The 21,703-nt window shown below is 50.2% G+C and overlaps 1 protein-coding gene and 1 pseudogene across 4 annotated transcripts in view; one reads left to right on the plus strand and one right to left on the minus strand.

Moving 5' to 3' along the window:
• Window positions 1-280: 280 nt before the first annotated feature.
• LOC112413663 (adaptin ear-binding coat-associated protein 1 pseudogene) lies at window positions 281-1,068 on the plus strand (annotated as a pseudogene).
• A 9,149-nt stretch (window positions 1,069-10,217) lies between these two features.
• The window catches only part of DCTN1 (dynactin subunit 1), a 28,168-nt gene continuing 16,682 nt past the window's right edge, over window positions 10,218-21,703 (minus strand). For 2 of the 4 annotated variants that reach the window (XM_024765650.1, XM_024765651.1), the window contains exons 5-28: window positions 20,591-20,782; window positions 20,052-20,249; window positions 19,697-19,901; window positions 19,542-19,620; window positions 19,274-19,433; window positions 19,053-19,157; window positions 18,680-18,871; window positions 18,474-18,590; window positions 18,080-18,232; window positions 17,304-17,464; window positions 17,030-17,198; window positions 16,693-16,761; window positions 16,392-16,454; window positions 16,132-16,281; window positions 15,809-15,970; window positions 15,590-15,721; window positions 15,233-15,358; window positions 14,850-14,992; window positions 14,407-14,573; window positions 12,378-12,511; window positions 12,070-12,262; window positions 11,748-11,827; window positions 11,110-11,199; window positions 10,218-10,701 (exon numbers count right to left, since the gene is read on the minus strand). In XM_024765650.1, coding sequence (XP_024621418.1) covers window positions 10,564-10,701; window positions 11,110-11,199; window positions 11,748-11,827; window positions 12,070-12,262; window positions 12,378-12,511; window positions 14,407-14,573; window positions 14,850-14,992; window positions 15,233-15,358; window positions 15,590-15,721; window positions 15,809-15,970; window positions 16,132-16,281; window positions 16,392-16,454; window positions 16,693-16,761; window positions 17,030-17,198; window positions 17,304-17,464; window positions 18,080-18,232; window positions 18,474-18,590; window positions 18,680-18,871; window positions 19,053-19,157; window positions 19,274-19,433; window positions 19,542-19,620; window positions 19,697-19,901; window positions 20,052-20,249; window positions 20,591-20,782 — 3,378 coding nt within the window. In that variant the 3' untranslated portion in view covers window positions 10,218-10,563. The remainder of the gene's footprint in view (window positions 10,702-11,109; window positions 11,200-11,747; window positions 11,828-12,069; window positions 12,263-12,377; window positions 12,512-14,406; window positions 14,574-14,849; window positions 14,993-15,232; window positions 15,359-15,589; window positions 15,722-15,808; window positions 15,971-16,131; window positions 16,282-16,391; window positions 16,455-16,692; window positions 16,762-17,029; window positions 17,199-17,303; window positions 17,465-18,079; window positions 18,233-18,473; window positions 18,591-18,679; window positions 18,872-19,052; window positions 19,158-19,273; window positions 19,434-19,541; window positions 19,621-19,696; window positions 19,902-20,051; window positions 20,250-20,590; window positions 20,783-21,703) is intronic. The other 2 variants (XM_024765652.1, XM_024765654.1) reach the window with 2 other exon arrangements.

The following is a 21,703-nucleotide window of genomic DNA, read 5'->3' on the forward strand; positions in this document are numbered from 1 at the left end:
AGATGGTGACCTTGATGGCCAGCCTCTCTGGGTGGGTAGGATGTAGCAGCTCCTACAAGTCTCCAGGTGATGCTGATGATGTTGGTCAGGGGACCATACTTGGAGAATCACTGCTCTAAATCTAACTAATAATTTATAGGAAATATGAAAGGTAGAGTAACCTATTAACACCATGAGGACGCATTATAAAAACAGACTCAGAGAAATTGTTCCTTCAACAAATAAATTATAAGGAAAAAGCAAGCAAAAAAGAATCTAGGGATTAAAGGAAACAATAGGCATGGAGAGCAGGGCCAAGACAGTGGCCCAAAGTACAAGCCTTGTCCTGCGCATGAAGCTGGATGTCAATGTCTACCAGATTCTGCCCCAGGCCTCCAATGGTGGCTACAGGCTGGAATTCAGGCCAGTCTGCTTAGACTGTTCACTTTAAAAGGAAAGACTGCTTATATCAACTCAAGTATAAAATATCAGGAGAACTGTTTGCTCAGGCACCAGTAGAACAATATCCTGGCTGAGGAGACAGTGACAGATTCCAGGTTCTATTTTGCAATCTAGCTCCAGGATGACACTGTACATAGTGCTTTCATTGGCATTTGCTTCATAGATCAGGGTGATGTCTTTGACTTTAATATCCCTTTGCAAAAATCACTTCAGGTGGGTAAAGCAGGTATCTGAGATATCCTAAGAATCTCAGGAAATGGCTGCTCATCCCAAGTTGAATCTGGGCTTTAAGGAAGGACAGATCATCAAGTTAAATAATGGGAACATTATGACCAAAAGATGACGTTTCCCAGGACTACAGGGATTGGAGGCCTAAGTTTACTCCCAACCCCACCTAGAAGCAAAGTCACTATTCTCCCTCCATCCTCCAAGACCGACATCAGCAATCACGTCGTCCCACCACCCATCCAAATCTAACCATGGAAGCAGTGATGCAGATTTCCCTTTAGGGTGGGATTCTCCTGCTGCTGTCATGACACCAGCTCCAGTCATTGAGTAATGACTTGGGGAGACCTTGGCACTGCACCCAGCTCTGTTCCAAACCCGGCACCCCAGCCATCCAACTGAGTCTAAGTCTGAAATAGCACTGGCAGGACATCAAGGACATACTTGAAGAATAAAAATGTCCTTGAGAAGATAGGGAAGAAAACCCCACCTTTGAGGAAGAAAATGAAGAAAGAGGAGGAGGTGCGGAATGTAGACCTGGTAAAAGAAACTTTTTTCTAAAGAATTACAAGAATGATGTATGGGTTTGGGGATGATTAGAATCCTTATACTAAGCCAGTGGATAATCTTGAAGACTTTGTCATAGAGTTCATCACTGAAATGCGTCAAGGAAACATCAATTGGAAGACAAGGTCAAGTACAAATTGAAGATATCTTTTTTTTTTTTTAATATTTATTTAGGCTGCTCCGGGTCTTAGTTGAGGCATGTGGGATCTTCGTTGCCACGTGTGCGACCTTTAGTTGTGGCCTGCAGACTCTTTGTTGCAGCATGTGGACTCTTAGTTGTGGCATGCATGCGGGATCTAGTTCCCTGACCAGGGATTGAATCCAGGCCTCCTGCATTGGGAGCAGCAGTCTTACCCACTGGACCACGAGGGAAGTCCCAGATATCTTCTTCATCTGAAAGGATCCCAGGAAGTTTGCTGAGGTTAAAGTCTTGCTTACTATGAATGAAGAACTGAAGCTTCTTTTATAATTTTAAATTTCTGAAGCTTCATTATTTTCTGGGGCAACCATAAATAGTAACAATATTTTCTACAGTAAGGTCCTGACACCTAACCATGTAAATAAAAGAAAAAGAAACACAAGATTTTCATGTCTTTGATTTTTGAGTGATATTTGAGATTTTAATTGCCTGCCTTTATAATACCATACTCAAATTACTTATTGGGTTTTAATGACCACACAAAAGCTAAAGTATCTTGCAAACCATGTAGCTCCTTCTGACTTTTGACTATCTGAATTAAGTATTACGTGTCTTTGTGCCATTGTAGGCTATACTATAACTGTTTAATATGTGAAATATAAATGTCACCTTGGACCCTATAAGTGAAAATGTGTTTCATGTATTCTCATTTCCAGACAACAGCAATTAACAGATTATTAAGGATAGTGAATTAATTTGTGTTTCTCTTTTGTAAGAATGTTTATCTGTCTCAAAAGATAACTTGTTTTAATATTTTCTTCAGATAGCGAGTGATTTTTTTTTGAGAAACTAAGTTTCACATGAATGCTTCAGAGTTGGAAGGCTTTTTTTTATTTAAAAGCTTTGGGGCTTATACATACTATTTGTCAAGTTGGAGGAGAACCCATTTTCCCAGATCAGATTAAAGCTTCTAAAATAAATGCTTTCAGTAGTCGCTGGAATGGCATTGCTTAAAAAGCTGACAGCCCAGGGGCTTCCCTGGTGGTGCAGTGGTAGAAAGTCCGCCTGCCCATGCAGCGGACACAGGTTCGTGCCCCGGTCTGGGAGTATCCCACGTGCCGTGGAGCGGCTGGGCCCGTGAGCCATGGCCGCTGAGCCTGCGCGTCCGGAGCCTGTTCTCCGCAACGGGAGAGGAGAGGCCACAACAGTGAGAGGCCCGCGTACCGCAAAAAAAAAAAAAAAAAAGTTGACAGCCCAATAAGCATTTGGTATAGTATTTTATTAATATTTGTTAGGACTTGTTCATTGTGGAAAAGTGTCCTTGACTAAAATCAAATATAGCTATGGAAATCAGTTGCTCAACTTACTGCCGTTCAGGATACACAGATTTTGAAATTGCATTTAAAGGGATCAATGAGTGCTATTATTTGTGAAACTGAACATTTTGTGTGCTGCTTATAAACATTATCTATCAATCACTACTTGGGAAAGTTCTACTTTCTTAACCTATTAATACCAGGAATAAAATATGAAAAATTAAACAGAAAACAAATTACCCTGGGCACAAATCTTTGAGAAGTTGGAAATACCTCCCTCCCCCAGAACTAGAATTACTGGGCAATCTTTTTCTTAGCTTCCCCATTTCATGGGGAAGCTGGTTTATGCCATTCCCTTTGTTGTTGTGCAGCCAAGATTAACAAGATGGGAATAGTGGGTCATACCACACTCATGGCTGACTCTGAAGGGCTCAGCAAGCCAGGGAGAAATGACCTCTAACGTCTGTAAAATTCGCCTTTCAAGTTCCACAACTTATTTCAGAGTCATCTCATGACCCTCATGTGCCTCTTTGTAAAGTCCTATTTAGCAATTTCAGGGGACAAAAAAATCTTGCCACTTCCTTCTCCACTAAGCCAATTCTCTGAAAATGGATAGACTGGCCTCAGTGTTCATAAATCCAGAATTTTCACAGGGATAGGGATGGAGAAAGTCATCTTTTCTGGTCACTGTTCTATACTCTTCCTCACTGCATCCAGTGCTGACTGCAGCTCCATCACTCTCTTGCACGTTTACATGTCTCTTCCTATGATAAAAGGGTTGTCTGTGGCACCTCCACTATTCTGTTTGTTGAAAAGTGCAGCATCTTTGGCCAGTTTGGTGTGGCTTGAATGAAGGAAGTTCAAAGGGCTGTTCTAAGTTACATTCTATGGAAGTGTTTATTTTCTTATAGCTCCATCCAGTTGCTGCATTTGAAGAAAAGCTTTACTTGGTATTTGCCCCATATTTAAAGTCAAAGGGTTTAGAATTTTGAACCTGACCTGTGGAGCAGAGGTTGAAAGCACGTAACTCTTGTTTAATACCCACGTTCCCTTACTGCCTGGGTATCTATCTGACCCCTTTCCACAAACATTTTTTCAATCCTTTCAAATCTTCAGTATAAATTTGTTACATCTACCGTCATTTGTAAAGTTGGAGAGTCACTGCTTCAGCTATTTGACAGACTTCCCAAAGTGAAGGGTTTGATACCCATTACCTAGAGTATCTCAAAAGCAAGTTGCTCTCCCATCACTTTCCTTTCCCACTGCCCAGCCTTTCTATATACAATGCTGGGAGGAAAGTGCTCCTTCTCAGGTGATGGGCACTATATATTTGGTATATTAATGGGTAATCTGAGGCAAAAGCAAGAGGATATAATTTCTTTCCTCAACACCAATTTGGATGCTGTTATGGACTGAATGTCTGTGTCCCCCAAAATTCATATGTTGAAATCTAATCCCCAATGTGATGTATTTTTCCAAGTAAAAGCTTTGGGAGGTAATTAGGTCAGAAAGGTGGAGCCCTCACGAATGGGATTAATATCCTCATAAAAGGCCAGAGAACTAGCTTATTCTCTTTCTGCCATGTGAGGATATGAAGAAGTCAGCTGCCTGCAACCAAAAGAGCACTGTCTCCAGAACCTGACCGTGCTGGCACCCTGATCTCAGACTTCCAGCCTCCAGAACTGAGAAATCAATTTTGGTTGTTGCTAAGTGACCCAGTTTATGGTATTTTGTTATAGCAGCCCAAGCTAAGACAGATGCTCACACCCTGAATGAAGGAAATCCTTATATTTCATTTCAAAATATATTCTCTCTCCTTGACTTCCATCTTTTATCTCCTAACAACTCTGGGTCCATTTTTTTTTTTCATTGTACTCCCCCTCTGGCCAATCTATTCTTGCAGAGCCATGGCAGGACATCTTTAAATTCATGTTTTTCATAGAAAACACTAAAAGGAAAATCTCTACAATCACTAGTGACTACGTACTGGGAACCTCTGTTCTCAATCTTCCTCCACGTTGTGTTCTTTGTATTCTCGGGATAACATAAGCTGTATTTGAATTGCTGACACACTGAAAATGAAGTTTAAGATATATGCATATAAAGTATATGCTGTATTGGTACACACTAATGGTAATTTAGAATATGGAACTCAAAAGACAACTATTTGTAGCATATATCTTTTTCTTGAACCTTACCCGAATACACATACTATAATACAAAACATTTATAAGACAATCAGGGAAATTTGAACACGGGATATTTGATGAATTTTTTTTTTTAGGTGCAATAATGGTATTGTAGTTTTCTTAAGTGCTCTTTTAGGGATACTAAAATACTTTTGGATGAAATGATGTCTGGGATTTGCTTCAAAATAATCTGGGGGTAGAGGAGAGTGAAGAAGAGCTACACAGAGGAAACAAGATGGATCATGAAACAATGAATATGGGCACATGGAGATTCATTACACTCTACTCTCTTCATTTGTATGTTAAAATTTCCCACAGTAAAAAGTAACAAAACACAGGGTGGCAGACATATATTTACTCTGACACCAGTTATTTGCGCGAGATGAGTCCAGGTCTCACCCCCAAACTCCCCAGCCTTCTGGAGAGAAATGGAGGCCGAACATCCCAGGCTACCCGCCTGAGTACCTCAGCAACAGAGGCTGGCTGTCCCTGGGAGCAGCACTGCCTGTTTCCGTTGTCACATGTGGTAGAGATGAAGGAAGCCTGGGTGAATGGACATGCTTCTCAATATACATAGAGGAGGAGAGGGCTACATGGAGTTTAACATCCACAGGGAGGCAGGAGAGGCTGCTCACCCTCAGATTCCACATTCTCTAGGTGTTCTGGGCCTACCTGACAGGGTTCAAGGTATTCGGTGCTATGAAGCTTCCCCAGTTGGGCACGTGGGGCTGTAGAGCACACAGGCTCCTGGCTCACTTGCAGCTCCAAGGCTGAGTAGGGCAGAATTGACCCTGGGGCCTTGCACATTTCCTAGGATTAGCCAGCAGAGACTAGGGTCTCTGTATCGCACCCACTCCTGCTTCCCACTCCGCGACAGCACAGAAAATGGGAACCACGAAGGTATATTCAAACTGGGGTGAGGGAGGAGTGCCATGAACATTTGACTCTTCCCCAGCCTTGGCCTGCTAACAGTAGGAGGAAACAGTGCCTAGATGGTAGAAAATAGGATGGTAACCACCCATGAAAACAAGCCAAAAACTGGGGCACTGAGGATTGCCTGTCCTTTGGAGCCCAAAATATGATGATTTGTGTCACAAGTGCATGTCTTGGGAATGTGGCTGCTTGCATTTTATTTCCTTTTCATTTGTTCAATATCATCCTCCCCCCGTACCGTTTCCTATTGAGTACCTGTGTCAAACACGCTTTCTCATTTAACCTTTCCCTGAAGATTACGAGGAAAAAATACCACTTGAGGAAGGTGCTATTAGCCTCATATTACAGATACAGAAACTGAGGTTGAGAAGTTAAGCAACTTCCCTTAAGTTCATACAGCTTACAAGTGTAAGAGCTGGGATATAAGCCTTATACTTACTTCACAAAGTTGTCTCCAGGTTGGGGAAGGTGACGTTGACCCTGGAAACCCGCCGAAGAACCCCAAAAAGAGAGGGGCTCATAGGAGACAAAACTGAGACTGTGTTCTTGTATCACAACTGGCAGTTCTGGGTGTAGATGGATCAAAGAAGACTGTTCCCATGCTAGGCACCATCCTTGGTACACATAGTGCCTCACTAGGCCTCCCTCCCCACCACCACATCCTAACCGTTTCCAGAAATCTCCTGGGCTCCATGAGCAGCTCCCATTATCATCTACAGGCAATGATGCTTGCGTCAGCTATCTGTCATCCCCTGGCCACCCAACTTCCACCACTGAATAACGGGAAATAGTAGTGCACACGTGCTGCTCTCTCCCCTTTCTCGTCACCACAACCCAGTTCCTTTTCCCTCTATTCCACCAATAGAGGGAGCTCTGACCAGCTCACCGGGCCTCTCAGAATCAGATGCCACTTTCTGAACTCAGGCCCATTTGACCACTGAGCAATACAAGAAACTATCAACTACCTCCCCCAAATCTCCCTCTTCCTTGGCCCTGTGACACTTCCTCTGGGGGCCCCTGCTCCAGTGATGATCCCTGGGGCTCTGCTGTGGGTTCTTTAACTCTCAGAACTGCCCAGGGCTCCGCCCTCCTCCTGCCCTATACTCTCTCCTCAGATATCTGCCGCCTCACCTGATTCCCAGGCCTCTGGCTGCTTACTCTGTCTTGACCAAGTCCTATAGGCCAGTGCCCATCTGTTCACCTCACACTTCAGGACTTGTATGATATGCCATGCTGCAGGGTGTGGGATCTGGCTTTTCGGGTGGTCAACTAACACAATCCCAACAAGTGAAGGGGAGCAAACACCCAACAGGGCAAACTTGGAGCAACGAAGGACAGCAGACAGAAGAGAGAGGAGGCGAGTTTGCTCTCTCCATCCTTCCATCGACCCAAACGTAGCATTTCTGAATAGTCTATCCAGGGACATCACACTTGGACAAGTGGTCAGTTATTTGTGAAGCAGTGGCCCACTCATTAAAACAAACCTTGTGTTTTCTTCTCTTTTCCTGCCTAGCTTTCCTCACCCTCACTGCTTGGGGATTGTATCTACCAATAAAGCACTAGGACTGCAGCTTTGCCTCAGGTTCAGTTTTCTAAGTAACCTGAATTAAGACAATACACCTACCTCATCCCAATCATGTCTTCAACCACCACTGACACACTCCCAACCCATTCCCCAAAGTTTATCTCCAATCCAGACTTCTCTGCTGAGCTCTATACGCAGTTGGATCCAACTGCCAATGGACACCTCCACTTGGACACTCTCACAGGCACCTCAAACTCATTTCTAAAATGAAACCCATAGTGCTGCTCCCCAACCGTGTGCCCTTCTCCTGTGTTTTGGGGGAGTCAGAGATGAAAGACACCTTAAAGGAACTCTCAGTCTGGCTGAAGGAGACAGATGGGTGAACTCACAATTACAATGGAAGGAGACACGTACTGGTATAAAGCAATGCCATAGGGGCATGTACTGAAGAAGAGAAGGAAGGCTGCTGTGGGCTAGACTTGCATGCGTTCTCTCATTTAGCCTTTACCACAGCCCTGTAAGGTTTCGTTATTCCTATTTTGCTGTTGAGAAAGCAGACCAGAAATTAGAAACCTCGCCAAGGTCACAAAGCAACTAAATCCAAGCACACCTGAAAAAAAAAGGTTCATATTCTTTGCTGCTCCAGAAGAGGAGCACCTAAGAGGTTACAGGAATTGGAGATTTCCTAAGGTAGCAGTGCCAGAACTGTCTTAATAAATGAACAGGCTGTCAGCTAAGATGGGGTGGGGTGGGGTGGGGGCAGAGAGATAGAAGGGAAGGAAGGAGGTAACTGGCATTCTTGGCAGTGGGAAGAGGCCTGAGCAATCACATGGTGGCAAAGCAACTGCAGGGGTTCACTAAGCCCAGACCATAAGGCACAAGAGAGGCTGGACAGGTGGGCAGGATCCAAATCATGGATGGCCTCGTGCGCCATCCTAGTGAATTTAAATTTTAGATTCTAGACACTTGGAGGAACCATTTCAGGATTTTGTTTAACTTTTAAATTCTACTCGAAAGAACCATTTCAGAATTTAAACAGAGAATGACAGAGCCCAGTGTGCATTTTGGAAAGGTCTCTCGGGCATCCATGAGAATTGGGTGAGAGAGGCAACAGAGGTAGGATGACCACTTCAAAGACTGCTGAAATACCCAGAGCAAGAAATTATACACAAAGTTAGCAGTGGAGGGAGTGGAAAAAAGTGAACAGATGTGAGAGACAGTAATGAAGGAAAAACTGAACAAGACTGGGTAACTAAATTAGCTAAGGAGAGTGGAGAAGCCATCAGATACCCTGGTTTGTGGCTTGTTATATACAGGACGTGGAAAAGATGCTTTCCATTTTAGACATGCTGACTTTGAGATAGATACCAGCAGGCAATTGAATAAATAAGTATGGTATTCGGAAAGCAGTAATGGTGAGAAACCACTACCAAGGCAAACGGACAGAACAAGAAAGCCCTGTCCTCTTCTCGTACCCCCGGGAGTTGCCCAGTCTTGGCCCTTGGTATCTTAAACACCAATGGGAAGGGAGGCCAGCAGCTTAGGTAGAAAGGACAGGAACACAATCCAATCCCAGGGAAAGAACAGTGTGGTCTGCAACTTGCTCAGCACTAGAGGAGGCCAATTTGGAGAGGTGAGGTAAAGACCCTCTGATATCAAGACACAGCCACCCTCCTCAACCAATTCTGGAAGAATTAAGCCCGAATACCCTAAGGTATCCCTTAGGTATATGCATCTAGAATGGTATCAGCTATGTGTAATCCTTGAGAGTACTGAGGAAAGTCACACAAATCATTTTCTCTTGGAACCCCAGTTGAAAAAGGCTAAGGTGCAGAGCAGGTATCAAAACACCATAATCCACTGACCTTCCCAAAGGGTACATCAACTGGGAATGCTCCCAGCGCTAACGTGTGCCCTGGGCTCCCAACCTGGAACCTCCTTGTCCTGTTTGCTCCTTTCCCACAAGCAGAGGACCTGACCTAGCTGGAGCTGCTCCTAAGCACTAGGGGTCTCTCCCTCCAATTGGATCAGAGACCTCTGGCAGCCTGCGTAGGATTTCCCCAAGGAGGGAATAAAAGAGAGCATCAAGGGAATTGCCTGGCAGTCCAGTGGTTAGGACGCCACACTTCCACTGCATGGGGGCGCGGGTAAACGACGCAGACCAAAAAAAAAGAGAGAGAGACGGACAGAGACAGTATCAAGGAGTCAGCCAACTGAATTAAACTGGGGTTAAGGGCTTCCCTGGTGGCGCAGTGGTTGAGAGTCCGCATTAAGTTCTAAAATGCCGGGGCACTGCTCATTGGCCTAACGGGCCCCAAATCTAGAAGTGATTTCAGTAGGTCTGGGCCAAGGCCCAGAAATGTGCAAATTTTTTTTCAAAGGAGCTCCCCAGGTGATACTAATTTGTAGTGGGACTTGGGAGCAGCTTTTGCAACTTCTATCCTTTCTTACCGGTCTGTTGCTTTGGTCTTCCCTTGCTTAGTAAATGTTCCCTCTGAGAGACCCCAGATCTTATGGGGAGACTGTGCCAGTGCATCAGAAAGTTGTCTGGGGTGACGATCATACCATTAGCCCAGCTCCAAACACTGGCCTGAAGAGCAGTGGAAGATCCAGAAAGCAGAGGCAGGCCTGCTGGCAGAGACTACATACTCCTGGCCTCCTAACTCCATAAATGAACTCAGGAGCTAAGCCCGTGGTCTAGCCCTTTTCCCCTTGCTCCGAGAAACTTACTGCACACAAATTTGAGGAACGCGGCATTCTACTGGTCACTAGAGGGAGACCTTCAAATATGACCCAGCCAAAGCCTCCTCAGCATCCCTTCTCCTCCACCCCTGCTCTGAGCCAAATGGCCCAAGTCCCACTCCCAGCACCACACAGAGAACACTGAAGCAGAAGTGACTTTAATCAAGGGGTGAAGTCCTCAATCAGGGAGACCTCACTTTACCTTTGGTGGTGGGGTCTCAGCCTGCCTACCCACCACGGCCCCTGAGTCTCCTCAGGAAGGAGGGAGCAATTGAACAGCAAGTTCCAGCAGAGGTCAGGGAATGGAAATAGGGGAACCAGGTCAAGGGGCAAGGGGCAGGGCACTGACAGGTGGGAGTGAAGCTGAAAGGGGCAGGAACAGCTCTACACAGGCGGTTCTACCTGGGGGCTACCCAGTGGCTATGCATCAGCCAGAGCGGCACCAGGAGGGCTGAGTGTAGAAGAGGACAGTGAGGGAAGGAGCATTTAGGAGATGAGGCGACCATGAAGCTGGTGCAGCTGCTCCTGGGTGAGCACCAGCCGGTGTCGCTGTCCAAGGCCAGCAGCACACGAGAAGGTCACTTTGCCCATGTATACAGTGTCGTCCTGCTGCTCTTCCTTGGCCTGGGAGTTGGGAAGGGGAAGAGGCCTCCAGGTCAGGGGCTCACTTGAGCTGTGTGCCACTGACAGGGTCCCTGAGCACTGAGACCCTGGGTGACTGAGGCTTTGAGGCTGCTAGACTATAATGACCACATTTTCCAAATCAGAACTGAGGTGCACAGCCTGACAAGGGAGTTTTGAGCCCCTTCTGATGTCAAAAGTCATAGAAGATGTTTAACTGCTAAAATATTGGAATTTCAGGAAACAATGCAAGCACTCTTAAGATACTTGCAAGTAAGACTTGGCCAGATTTCTCAGGATGTTCAGTTGTTGGACCTGAGACCCTAGAAGCCTCTTCAAATTCTGGAGGAGAGGGGAAGGACCCACCTGAGCCCTCCATACTGCCCATCCCCCTCCCCCGCTCCCTCTTACCCTGAGGAAGGCTGATGAAGGGAAGGTAGCAAAGTCAGTGGGGACCGTGGCTCCAGGGCGCTGAGATACAGTCTCCTTAAGGACCTCATCCTGGCAGAGGGGAAAAGGATTCATTTAGGGGACCCCCACAGGCTAGCCCAGTACCTCCCTGGTTTCACAGGAAGGAACACTAATACCAAAGAAGCAGGGACCAATCTTCTTTATCATCATACTTTTACTCTCAACTCCAATCCCATCCCTACCCAACATCCCTACTTTACAGATACTTACCCTTTTAAGGCTCAACTCAGATTCTATAGCTTCTGGGAAGCCATTTCCAACCATTCTACTCTGCAGTGATATCAGCTCTGACAGAAGTTGTGCCTGAAACCACACACTCTAAAGACGATCCTAGCTCAACCCACTTTGTTGATAAGAATCTGTTTTCTGTTGATGGGCATCTGTTTGGGAGTGAGGGCAGGTTCCCAAGGCAGGAATCCTGCCTCGCCTTCCATCTCCTCCCCAGTGCGTCATCTAGCACAGGGATGGGCCCCCAGGAACCCTGGGAGTCCTTGTGGAAATGAACGTGCTAGGGGCTCCACCACGGAATGCTCTGAAGTGGGCACTGTCGGGTGAGGAAGGGCAGGGTCTAAACTAACCTTGAGCTTCTCAATGGTGTCGCTTAGGGACTTGAGCTGAGCCACCTGCTCCAGGAGCTGGGCCGATGGGCTCTTGGCAGCTGTGGGGATAGAAGGCTAGTGAGGCCCACCAAGGCCCAGGCAGGCAGCTGTACTGGATTAAGGGTCATTAGTGCAGATACTGGACCCGCTCATGGAGTAGACACGTAAGAGAGTAGGTGAATCGAGCAAATTCAACACTGAGACCAAAGGGCAGTGCTAGGAAGAGCCTCTCTGGCCTGGGAATTGCCTGGGGCAAGGGGAAGGGGTGTGTTTTCCACCTCAGGATTTGGCTGGTCCATACCAGGGCTGGTGCGGGTGATGTCCACGACATGGGTGTGTGCGCTCAACTGATTCAATGTCTCCAGCAGCTGGTTAGTCTTACGATACAGCACTCCAGCAGCTAGATCACTGCCAGGGCCCTCACGGGGTAGGAGAGAGAGCTTTGCCACGTGCAGAGGGGGCAGGGCTGCTAAGGATGCCTTCATCTGGGCTCCCTGTGGGGGAAGGGGGAAGAAGGGTAGCGGTAATAAGTGAGGGAAGGCCCTGCCATCTATCATCAATGAGGCAGTTACACTCCACCTCTACCCATCCTCCCTGTGACCTCCTCACCTTGAGGATGCTGTTCTCATGCTGGAGCTGGGAGATGTGCAGCCTCATGGCAGAGATCTGCTGAAGCAGCAGTGGTGAGTCCTTCACCAGCCCTGGGCCTGGCACAGATCCCGGAGCCTGCCCAGAGGCACCTCCTATGGGTACCATAACAAATATGAGCTCCATCCCTACTCATCCCCTTTCCTTATCCCCTCCTACCTCCAGTCTTGATTGCTCCCAAGGGGGCAGTCTCACCCTGCTCCCCCAGCCCCAATTCCCACCAGCCCTGTTAACCCCCCACCAGGATGGGTCTCTACCTCGCTGCTGTTCTTCTGTGCTCAGGATAGCCCATTGGGGAGCAGGAAAAGAGGAGAGAGGAATTAGATGATTTGGGAGTGAGGGGGACATATCAGAGGAATCCGGGGCACGCAGGAAGATTTTTTTCCTAATCACCATACCTTCTCTAACAAGACCCTGCCTCTACTTTTGGGGAAAAAGCAAATATGTGTGAAAAGACAGAAAAGGGGAGCCAGGCCACGATACAGGGTGCAACACGTGAGGAAGAGTGGCAGCGGGAGTGTGCGCAGGAGGAGAAGCCCTTGAGGCCATTCTTGCCTCCCTGCCTCAGACTCCAGCTCCCAGAAAGGCAGACGGAACGCTCCTGAAACCCTGATATGTCTGCACCCTTAGTGCTCCCTAGCAGCAAAACTTAAGTGGAGGATGTAGACACATTCCCATGTTCCTCAGGTTCCCCAGTGCTCTGAGACAAAAGTCACCGTTTTTTTGGTGTGAAGTTTCATAAACTAAGAACCAATATTTGTTTAAAGAGCCTATGCTAAAGCAACGCAATGCGGTAATTCTGGAGACTCCCCTCCCAAGGAACATGGAGCCGTCTGCACCACAAGAGTCTAAAGTCAAGAAGACGCTTGGTCACTTTCAGGGTCAAGCGGCACCAGTGACGGGGGCTTTGATGAGGACAAGACCCTTGGTGAGGCCAGCTGACAAGGCAAGCACAGCAGGGGAGATCTAGAGATCCTGAGGGTTTAATTCCATCACAAGGAGTTTGCCTTCTGGAGGTGAGAAGGGTAAGTAAGAAACTGAATAGAGAACAAAAACCAAACTACACGGTAGATGATAACTAACATGGTGGTGGCTGCCTCCTTGGTCAGGAAACTAAGGACACTAGGCCTGGAAGCCAGAAAAACTCCAGGTAAGGAGCCCTGACCACACTAAGAGACCAGGCAAAGGTCAGAACACAAGCCCCAAGTGAAACTGGGAGGATTCAGCAATGGAAGAGACAACTACTCTATAGGGTGAAGCCACGTCAACTCAGTGGGGAAGAAAAAATGCAGTGCCCAAGCAGAGGAGGAGTCAAGAGCAAGCACCATCCACTGCTGCGGATACCACAGCAGTTAGCCCAGCCTGCTGCAGGCTTGATGACCCTCTGGAACACAGGGCTGGGACAGAAAAGCCAGGCTGTAGACCCAGAAGGGACATCTACTAGACTCCAAGTGTCACTGTAATTCTGAGCTTCACCAACAACTTGGTAAGGCCCCACTGCCCCACCTTGGTCAGAACTCTGCACATATCTTCAAGAAGTAAAAACTTGGTGAAAGTTGCCAGAGGGCTTCCCTGGTGGCACAGTGGTTAAGAATCCACCTGCCAATGCAGGGGACACGGGTTTGAGCCCTGGTCCAGGAGGATCCCACATGCCACGGAACAACTAAGCCCCCGCGCCACAACTACTGAGTCTGTGCTCTAGAGCCCACGAGCCACAACTACTGAAGCCCGCACGCCTAGAGCCCATGCTCCACAAGAGAAGCCACCGCAATGAGAAGCCCACGTGCAGCAAGGAAGACCCAGTGCAGCCAAAAATAAATAAATTCATTAAAAAAAAAAAAAAGTTGCCACGGAGTGAAACTGGGCAAGCATATTCTTGGTTGAATATCCAGGGGTAAAAGAGGGGGACAGAAGTCAAACTGAAGCCAAGGGCAGGAGGGGGGCCGTCCAGTCTCCTCTGGGCTAGTGCTGCCTGTCCCACTGCACTCACCACCAGCAATGCCAGACACCAGGGTAGCAATACCCGAGGGAGGGGGACCCCGGAGCCCCTCGATTGTGCGCTTGGACTGGCTGTTCAATCGCTGCTTTAACTCTGCTTTCTCTGCCTCCAGTTGGTCGATGTCAGCCTGAAGTGCATCCATCGTCTCCTCGAACTCTCTGTGAAAGAATCTGGGCTTGGACAGTGTCCCTTCCCCATGGCCCCACCCGCCCCCCTTCTCAGTCCTAACTGAGTCCTTGGAGTCGCCCTACTGGTGAGGAGCCAGAGGCAGAAGAGGCTCAGATGGGGACGAGATGATGGGGATGTCAGTTGGGAAGGAAGATGGCGTCTGTCCCCCTGGGGAGTCTCACTACAAGAGGCCCTGGGCTAGGCGGAAGGGAGCTGCTGGAAGGAGGGAGGGGTGGAGTGAGCAGGGGCCTGGGAAGGTGCCTGACTTCTCCTTCTTCCGCAGCAGCGCCTGGGTCTCCTCCAGCCGAGTCTGGACTTTCTCGATGCGCTCATCTGCATCCTTGGCTGCACTGTCCAGCTTCTTCTCCAGGAGGCTCAGCCGCACATTGGCCTCACTGAGCTCTTCCCCCTGGACGAGGGCAGAGAGCGTCTAGTTCCCTTACACCCTCCCATGGCCCCCCAGAGACCTGGAATAGACCATGAGATAGAAAGCTTCCTGAGGGCCCACGAGAACTCCCACCGATCACAGGTGCCACTTCTCCCCACTCAACCCCCAGCCCCCCTGAGTTATGATCACCAACACTCACTGCTTCCCTGTGCCCCATGCTATTTCCTGGCCCCCCAGATCCAGAGCCTTCCCTATCCTCACCTTGATCTTGAGTGACTTCTTCAACTCCTTAATAACTGTCTCTCGATCTTCAAGCTTCAAGCCCAGGCCTTCAGCATCTGTGATCTCTGCACGAAGGGCTGCAGCCCGCAGCTCAACTGGGGGAGGCTAAGGGTAGGGACAGGAGACAGAGGGCAGGGATAGGGAGAGGAGGTCATCAAGGCACTCCTTTCAGAGATCCAGTCAAAGGGAAAATCTTCTCCTTGCCTCCTAAGCAGGATGGTGCTCCCCAGATTCCTTCCTGCTGCCGCCCAGCCCTCCCTCCCACAATTACCAGCAGCTCTCCAAGTCCTGCTCCTCCAGGCCCCTGGAGCCCCTCCAAGGAGCTACCTCGCCCACCTTGCTAGGGGGCCGCTCTGCATCGTACTCTCCCTCCTGCATGGCGGTGGCCAACTTGTTCATGGTACTGATCAAGATGCTGCATGACTGGCGCAGACACTCATAGGGGCTGCCGGAGGGGGCTCCGTAGATCTGCAGGTGTCAAGGGCAGTAGTGAAAACCCCACACTGGCCACCTGACTGCCCCGTTACCACCTTCTGCCCAGCCTTCCCAGCCCACCTGCTCGCCTGCTTTGAAAGCCAGCTCCTCCAGGGCAGCCACAGGCAGGCCTTCATTCTCTGCCAGCGGGGCAATGAGCTGGGCAGCAGCAGCAGCCACCTCCTGCAGCACAGCCACCACCCACGTCAGGTGTTTCCTGCAGTCTAGGAGTGTGTCGGATACCTGTGCAACAGGCCAGAGTCAGGAGCCCACTCTGGGCCCCGCACCACGGCTCCCAGCTACCTCAGAACCATTCTTGTCCCCTGACCATATCCAGATCTTGACACGCTGGGCCCCTCCTGGTTCTACTTGGCTTCCTTCCCATCCCCCTTCACAGCCCAAACCTGTGGTCCAAAGGCCAGTGCAGCTGGGATCCCAGGAGCATCTGTCCCTGGCATTCGCCTCCGGATCTTCTTGCAGAACTGGCGGATATCACTGCACGAAGTTTCCAGGTCCCGGAGCAGGAGTGCAATATCTGAAGCCTCCTGCCCACCCTACTCAGGGAGCAGGAAACAGATGGAGAGCCATGTCAGCATGAGGGCTGGGGCGAGGAGGTGGGGACTAAAAGGAAGAGGAGCTCAAATAGACCTAGTTGTGCTCTCACCTGCAAGAAGGCCCGCAGCCGTCCCACCTCCACACTCATGCAGTCCAGGGCACTCTGGGTGAACTGTGAGGACAGAAGCAGGTCGTCGTCAGCCCCCAACAGGAGCCCTTCTGCCCCATCACCATCTCTAAGAAGTCTCCGCCCTCGGCTGGCCCCCATCCATAAGTGGGTCCTCTGGCTTCCCTGATCTGGCCTTAGTGACCCTGTTCCAGTCTTATGCCGACACCCCTTGAGGGTGTGAACTGATGTCTTCCATTTCTGATCTCTATAAGGGGCTCAACCACTGGCCCAGACACCTCACCTTAATGTGGTCAGCCAGCTGTATGGTACTGTCCTCCGGTTGTTCAGAGAGGTGGATGCTGTACAGATGCTGAGGAGGGATGGCAAAGAGACAGACAGTCTTTAGGCCTTGGAAGAATGGAGAATTCTTCCCAAACTGCAATTTGACCCTGTCATCACAGGACTCCAGAGGTATGAGAGCATCCAAAACCCTCAAGGAGCTGCATGCTAAGGTGAGTCCATCTACGAGCCTCAAGCCATCAGCCTGGGACATACAACCTTGGCTACACTGGCCAACAGCCTCCAGCAGAAGAAACCCTCCCTCCCTCCTGTGCCAAGGCTGAATTCTCGCCCCAGACCTGGTAGTACTTGATGGCTTTGGTGAGAGGCTCTACGTTGACAGTCTCGTCCAGCTGATCCTTGTGCAGCAGCTCAATGAGAAAATCCAAGGAGCGTTCGTGGGCACTCATCTCAGGGTAGAGGCTGCCCACCTTCTTATACATGTCCACACTGCACTGAGAGAGGGCACTAGAGACCAGAGAAGGGCCCTGTGAGGCCAGGGTCTACCAGGCAATCTCAGTTCCAGCCAATCTCAGACGCGTGGCCCTGGAGTAGAGGTCAGGGGTTACTTACTGCTCATAACGGTGGAGTGTGGCCTGTAGCAAACTCAGCGAATACACCAGCCCAGCAGCAAAGCTGAGCTGCTCCCCCACAGCTCCTCGAAGTCCTGGCCGCTCTGAACAGTTCTCACTTAGTTCAAATTTCTCCTGGGCCTGCTTCCGGATTAGCTCTGCCTGTGGGAAGAAGCACCAGAGACCTGGGGCTCAGAGCAGAGGATGGAGAACACAGACTCAGGAATATGGAGAGCTGAGCAACTATGTAGGGGGCATGGATACATGGGGGAGAAAGCAGAAACGGCTCTTAGATGGGCAGGGACTATCACACGGGGAAAGTGTAATGATGTGATTACTGGTGGTTATGAAGATTTGGGATGTGGGGATGAAAGGGTGGCAGGACCAGTGGGGCCAAGCTCTTTCCCGCCTTAAAGCTGCTGCTCCTGCTACCTTTCTACCTAGAATGCTATCCTGACAATTACCTCCCCACTAACTCCTAGTGATCTTCTAAGTCTGGCCTCAAATGTCATTCCTTCAGTGACATCCCTCTATCTAAATCGGCTCTCCGACCGTGCTCTCTCAAAAACGCTACCTCCCCTTCACAACAGGCCATCTCCCCTTCACAACATGCCATCTGTGATATACATCCATCTGTGACTTTGTTGACTGTGCTACTCCACTACAGCATAAACTCTGTGAGCAGGAAGAATGACTGTTATCTTCACTCGGCATCCTCTGCCTGGTTCACAGCAAGTTCAACAGAGTCCTGCTGGGCACGTGATTGACAGACCATACCTTGCAAATGAGACGAGGCATGAGCAGCAGCACCAGGACGCAGTCATGGTCCCCACCTGGCCGAAGGAAGCTGTCAGGCATGAAGGCTGTCAGCAGGGACATGTGCCGGTTGGCCTGCGCCACCTCCATCTGCCTCAATTCCATCTCAATTGCCTGTGAGGTGGACAGGGAGGTGGACTCTCAGCCAGGCTGCAGAGAGCCTCATAACCACCATGCCGCGCTCCACCACGTTCTCCGCTTCTAGGCCCAGGCCAGGAGTCTTCCAAACCACCACACAAAGCATCCCCCAATCCAGGAAGCTGAAGCCCAGAACCCCACACCAGATCAGCCCACCGCCACACCCAGGCTGGGGTCCCCAATACTCAGCCCTCTGCGACCCACCCACTTTCCTGACCTTGGCATGGGCCTTAGTCTCAGCAAACTTGATTTTGAAGTCAAAAGTCTCTGGGGGTGGCTGCTGCTGCCTCTCCACAGATGCTTCCTGCTGGTTTGTCAGTTCCCGGTTCACATCCTGGGAACAGGGACAGACAATGAGGCACAGCTGGGTCCTCAGGGAGCCCTGGGGAGATGGTGGGCAGAGAGTAGCGGGTATGCAGGCACCTGCAGGTGGGCAGTCAGCTGGCGATACTTCTTGATGGTTTGCTGATAGTCTGCAACTGTCTCCTGGGCCGCCTCCACACGCTTCTGGGCCTCTCGCACCCGTGCCCCTGCCATATCCAGCTGCTCCCGCAGCTCCAGTTCTGTCTCACGTGCATTCTCCTGCAGCTCATCGTTCATTTCATTCATTGCTTCCTGGGAGGCCACAGGGGAGTTGAGGCAAAGGAAAGTCAGAGTCAGGGTAGCAGGCCAGGGTGGGTTCACTCACCACGCCTCCTACTCAAAGGTCAGGGGTCACATGTCAGCTCTTCTCTCAGCAAGTCACTTCCAACTACCCTCCATCAGGGTCATGAGTCAGAGTCTGCTCTTCTCTTACCAAGTCCCCCACGGTTTCTCTCAGTTCCCGCACTTTCTCTTCCAGATTCAGGTTCCGGTCTGTCAGCATCTCCACCATCTCCTCAGCACCCAGAGCAGCATCCACCTGTGTTACGGAGAGGGAACAAGGAGAAGGGCTGGAAGGTACCTAGAAACAGAGGGTGCCTACAACAGAAGCGAGTCAGTGGAGGTGCTCTGGGCAAGGCGCTGGGCTCCCCAGACCTGCTCCTTGAGCTCATCAATGGTGCTCTCTGCCTGGCTCAGCTCCTCCTGCAGACGCTCCCGCTGTTGCCTCACAACTTCCAGCTCTTGGTTCTTCTTTTCCATGAGCTTCTGGAGTTTCACGTGCTCCTGCTTCTCGGAGGAAGAAAGATCCCGCATTCTGTGGGAAAATGGAGAGAAGAGAGAGCGCGTGTCGGAGTCACCGGGTGGTGGGCGCTCGAACACATTTGGAGACAGGAGAGTGAGCCGCACAGCGAGAGGACCCTACCTCACTAGGGCATCCTTTAGGCGGGCGTTCTGCTCCTCAAGCTGCTTGAGCTGATAACTGGACGCAGCGCCATCTGAGCCTGGGGAAAACCATTAATACTTTCAGACAAAGTTCCAACCCCACCATTTGGCCCCCAGCAGCTCCTGGTCCCTTACCCTTCTCTTCAATCTCAGCCTTGAGGATCTCCAAGTCAGTGGTGAGCTCGTCCACACGCTCCTTCAGCGCCTCCACCTCTTGCTGTAGGGACTCAGCCCGCTCTTCGGCCATCTCCTTATCCAGAGTGGCCATCTCGATGGCATCAGCAGTGTCAGCCATCTCCTCCATGTAGCGTTCCTTTGCCTCTAGGGCCTCCTTGGCTTCCTGAAGAGGAGTGGAGGTTGGTTGGGGTACAAGCACAGAGCTGCCTCATGCACCCTTTCTCACAGGACACTCCAGGCTCCAGTTCCAGCTTCCAGTACACTTCCTTGGGCCCCGTGCCTCCCCAGACACCCTCTTCATCCCAAGTCCCACCTTCCGAGCCTCCTTGAGGCGCCGCTGCAGGTCTGCCTGCTGCTCCTGCATTTTGCTTTTCCATTCCTGCACCTGTTCCAGCTGAATCTTGTGTTTCTCCAGCTCTTTTAGCTTTGCCTTGTCTTCTGCACGTTTCAGTCGCAGGGTCTCCAGTTTCTCCTCCAGGTCCCGCACTTGGGCCCTCAGCCCCTCCTCCTCCTGCAAAGGAGAGACCCTTCAGTCTATGCACAGCCTCCCCCGTTTTCCCCATCAAGACTGAGCTGGAGTGGAAAGGACAGGAATGTGTGCAGACATCATTCCAGGCCCAGGGCCAAAGCAAGTGGCGTACAAACATCTGAGAAGAGCCTGATACATAAGGGGAAAGTGTGGAAGGGCAGAGAGTATAAGAGCTTAGTCAGTGACGGGATACCTCTATGCCGTGTCCCCCAACTAATCCAAGTTCCGGGTCTCCCCCAACCCTGGGAAACTTCGAAGACCCTGCCAGGGGTCATAGGCCCTTTCGTGTCTTGGATCTTCTTCACTCCAACCCCAGACCTTACCTTAGACGGGGAAGGAAGCGGTGGGGCTGCTCCAGGAGAGGTGAGGGCTGGTGTGGGGATGATGGGTGCCGCCAGCGGAGTCTGAGCTGGGGTGCTGGGCTCACTGCTGCTCAGCTCACCTGCTGATGCTGAGCCAGAGGGGCCCAGGGAACTACTGGCCCCAGCTACCCCAGTGCTGGCTGGGCGGGTGGGCTATTCAGACAGGGTAGGGGCAGACCAGAACAAGTGTAGGGGACAGGGGTGGTGAAATCGAGTAAGACAGAATATGAGAATATGGTGAGGGAAGTGACAGAAAAGGAAAAAGACAGAGAGTATCAAAGCACAAAGAGAACACAGAAACAGTGATGAGCAGAATGAAAATGACACAGTCAGAGACAGTGACAAAGGACCGGGGCAGGGTGGGGGTGAGAGGACGGCAGGAGAGGAAGGGATGGAAAAAGACATAAGATTACAATGCTCCTCCCTTGGCACTGACCCCACATTCCTCCAAGCTCTGGCACTAACCCCTTAGAGCAGAATCCCATACTCCCCAGACCATTCCTTCTGTGACCCACTTGTGATCATTCTAGCAATTTCTTAATACTCCCAATCCCATTGTTGCTCTGGGCCTGTGCCCTCCTCCCCCAGACGGAAAAAGTGCCTCAGTGTCATTCCCAGAGAAAAAGAACAGATTGATCTCTAATTTTCATGTTCCCAGAGAAGGCTGGGCTAAAAGTGGGGGTACTAGGCCCCCCAGCTCTTTAAATCAAGCTGATTCTCCTCCCCTTGATCGACTTCAGGGGACCCTGCAGGTAAAAGAGCCAGGGTGAAAGTTGTAATCCTTGGCTCCCCTCTGAAACAAGGTCAGTACAGCCAACCCATCTGTCACCCCCCTCCCTCCAAGACAGAGGGGCTCTAATCAGATGACAGGACCCAGGTCCCTGTGGAGCTGAGGCCCTGGAGCAGACAGGCCTGCCCAGTGCTCCTCCCTGCAGGGCTGAGTCCTGAAGCTCTCCCGATGGGCTGACACTCAGAGGCCACATGCCCAAAGCCTTTCACTGATACGCCCACCTCCTTATCTCCTGACATTTACACTGCCAAGTTTTTTCACCTTTCTTCCAATCCCCACCCTCC

This window comes from Neophocaena asiaeorientalis, unplaced genomic scaffold (assembly GCF_003031525.2).
Source record: "Neophocaena asiaeorientalis asiaeorientalis breed wild unplaced genomic scaffold, Neophocaena_asiaeorientalis_V1.1 scaffold1090, whole genome shotgun sequence".
Taxonomy (NCBI): domain Eukaryota; kingdom Metazoa; phylum Chordata; class Mammalia; order Artiodactyla; family Phocoenidae; genus Neophocaena; species Neophocaena asiaeorientalis.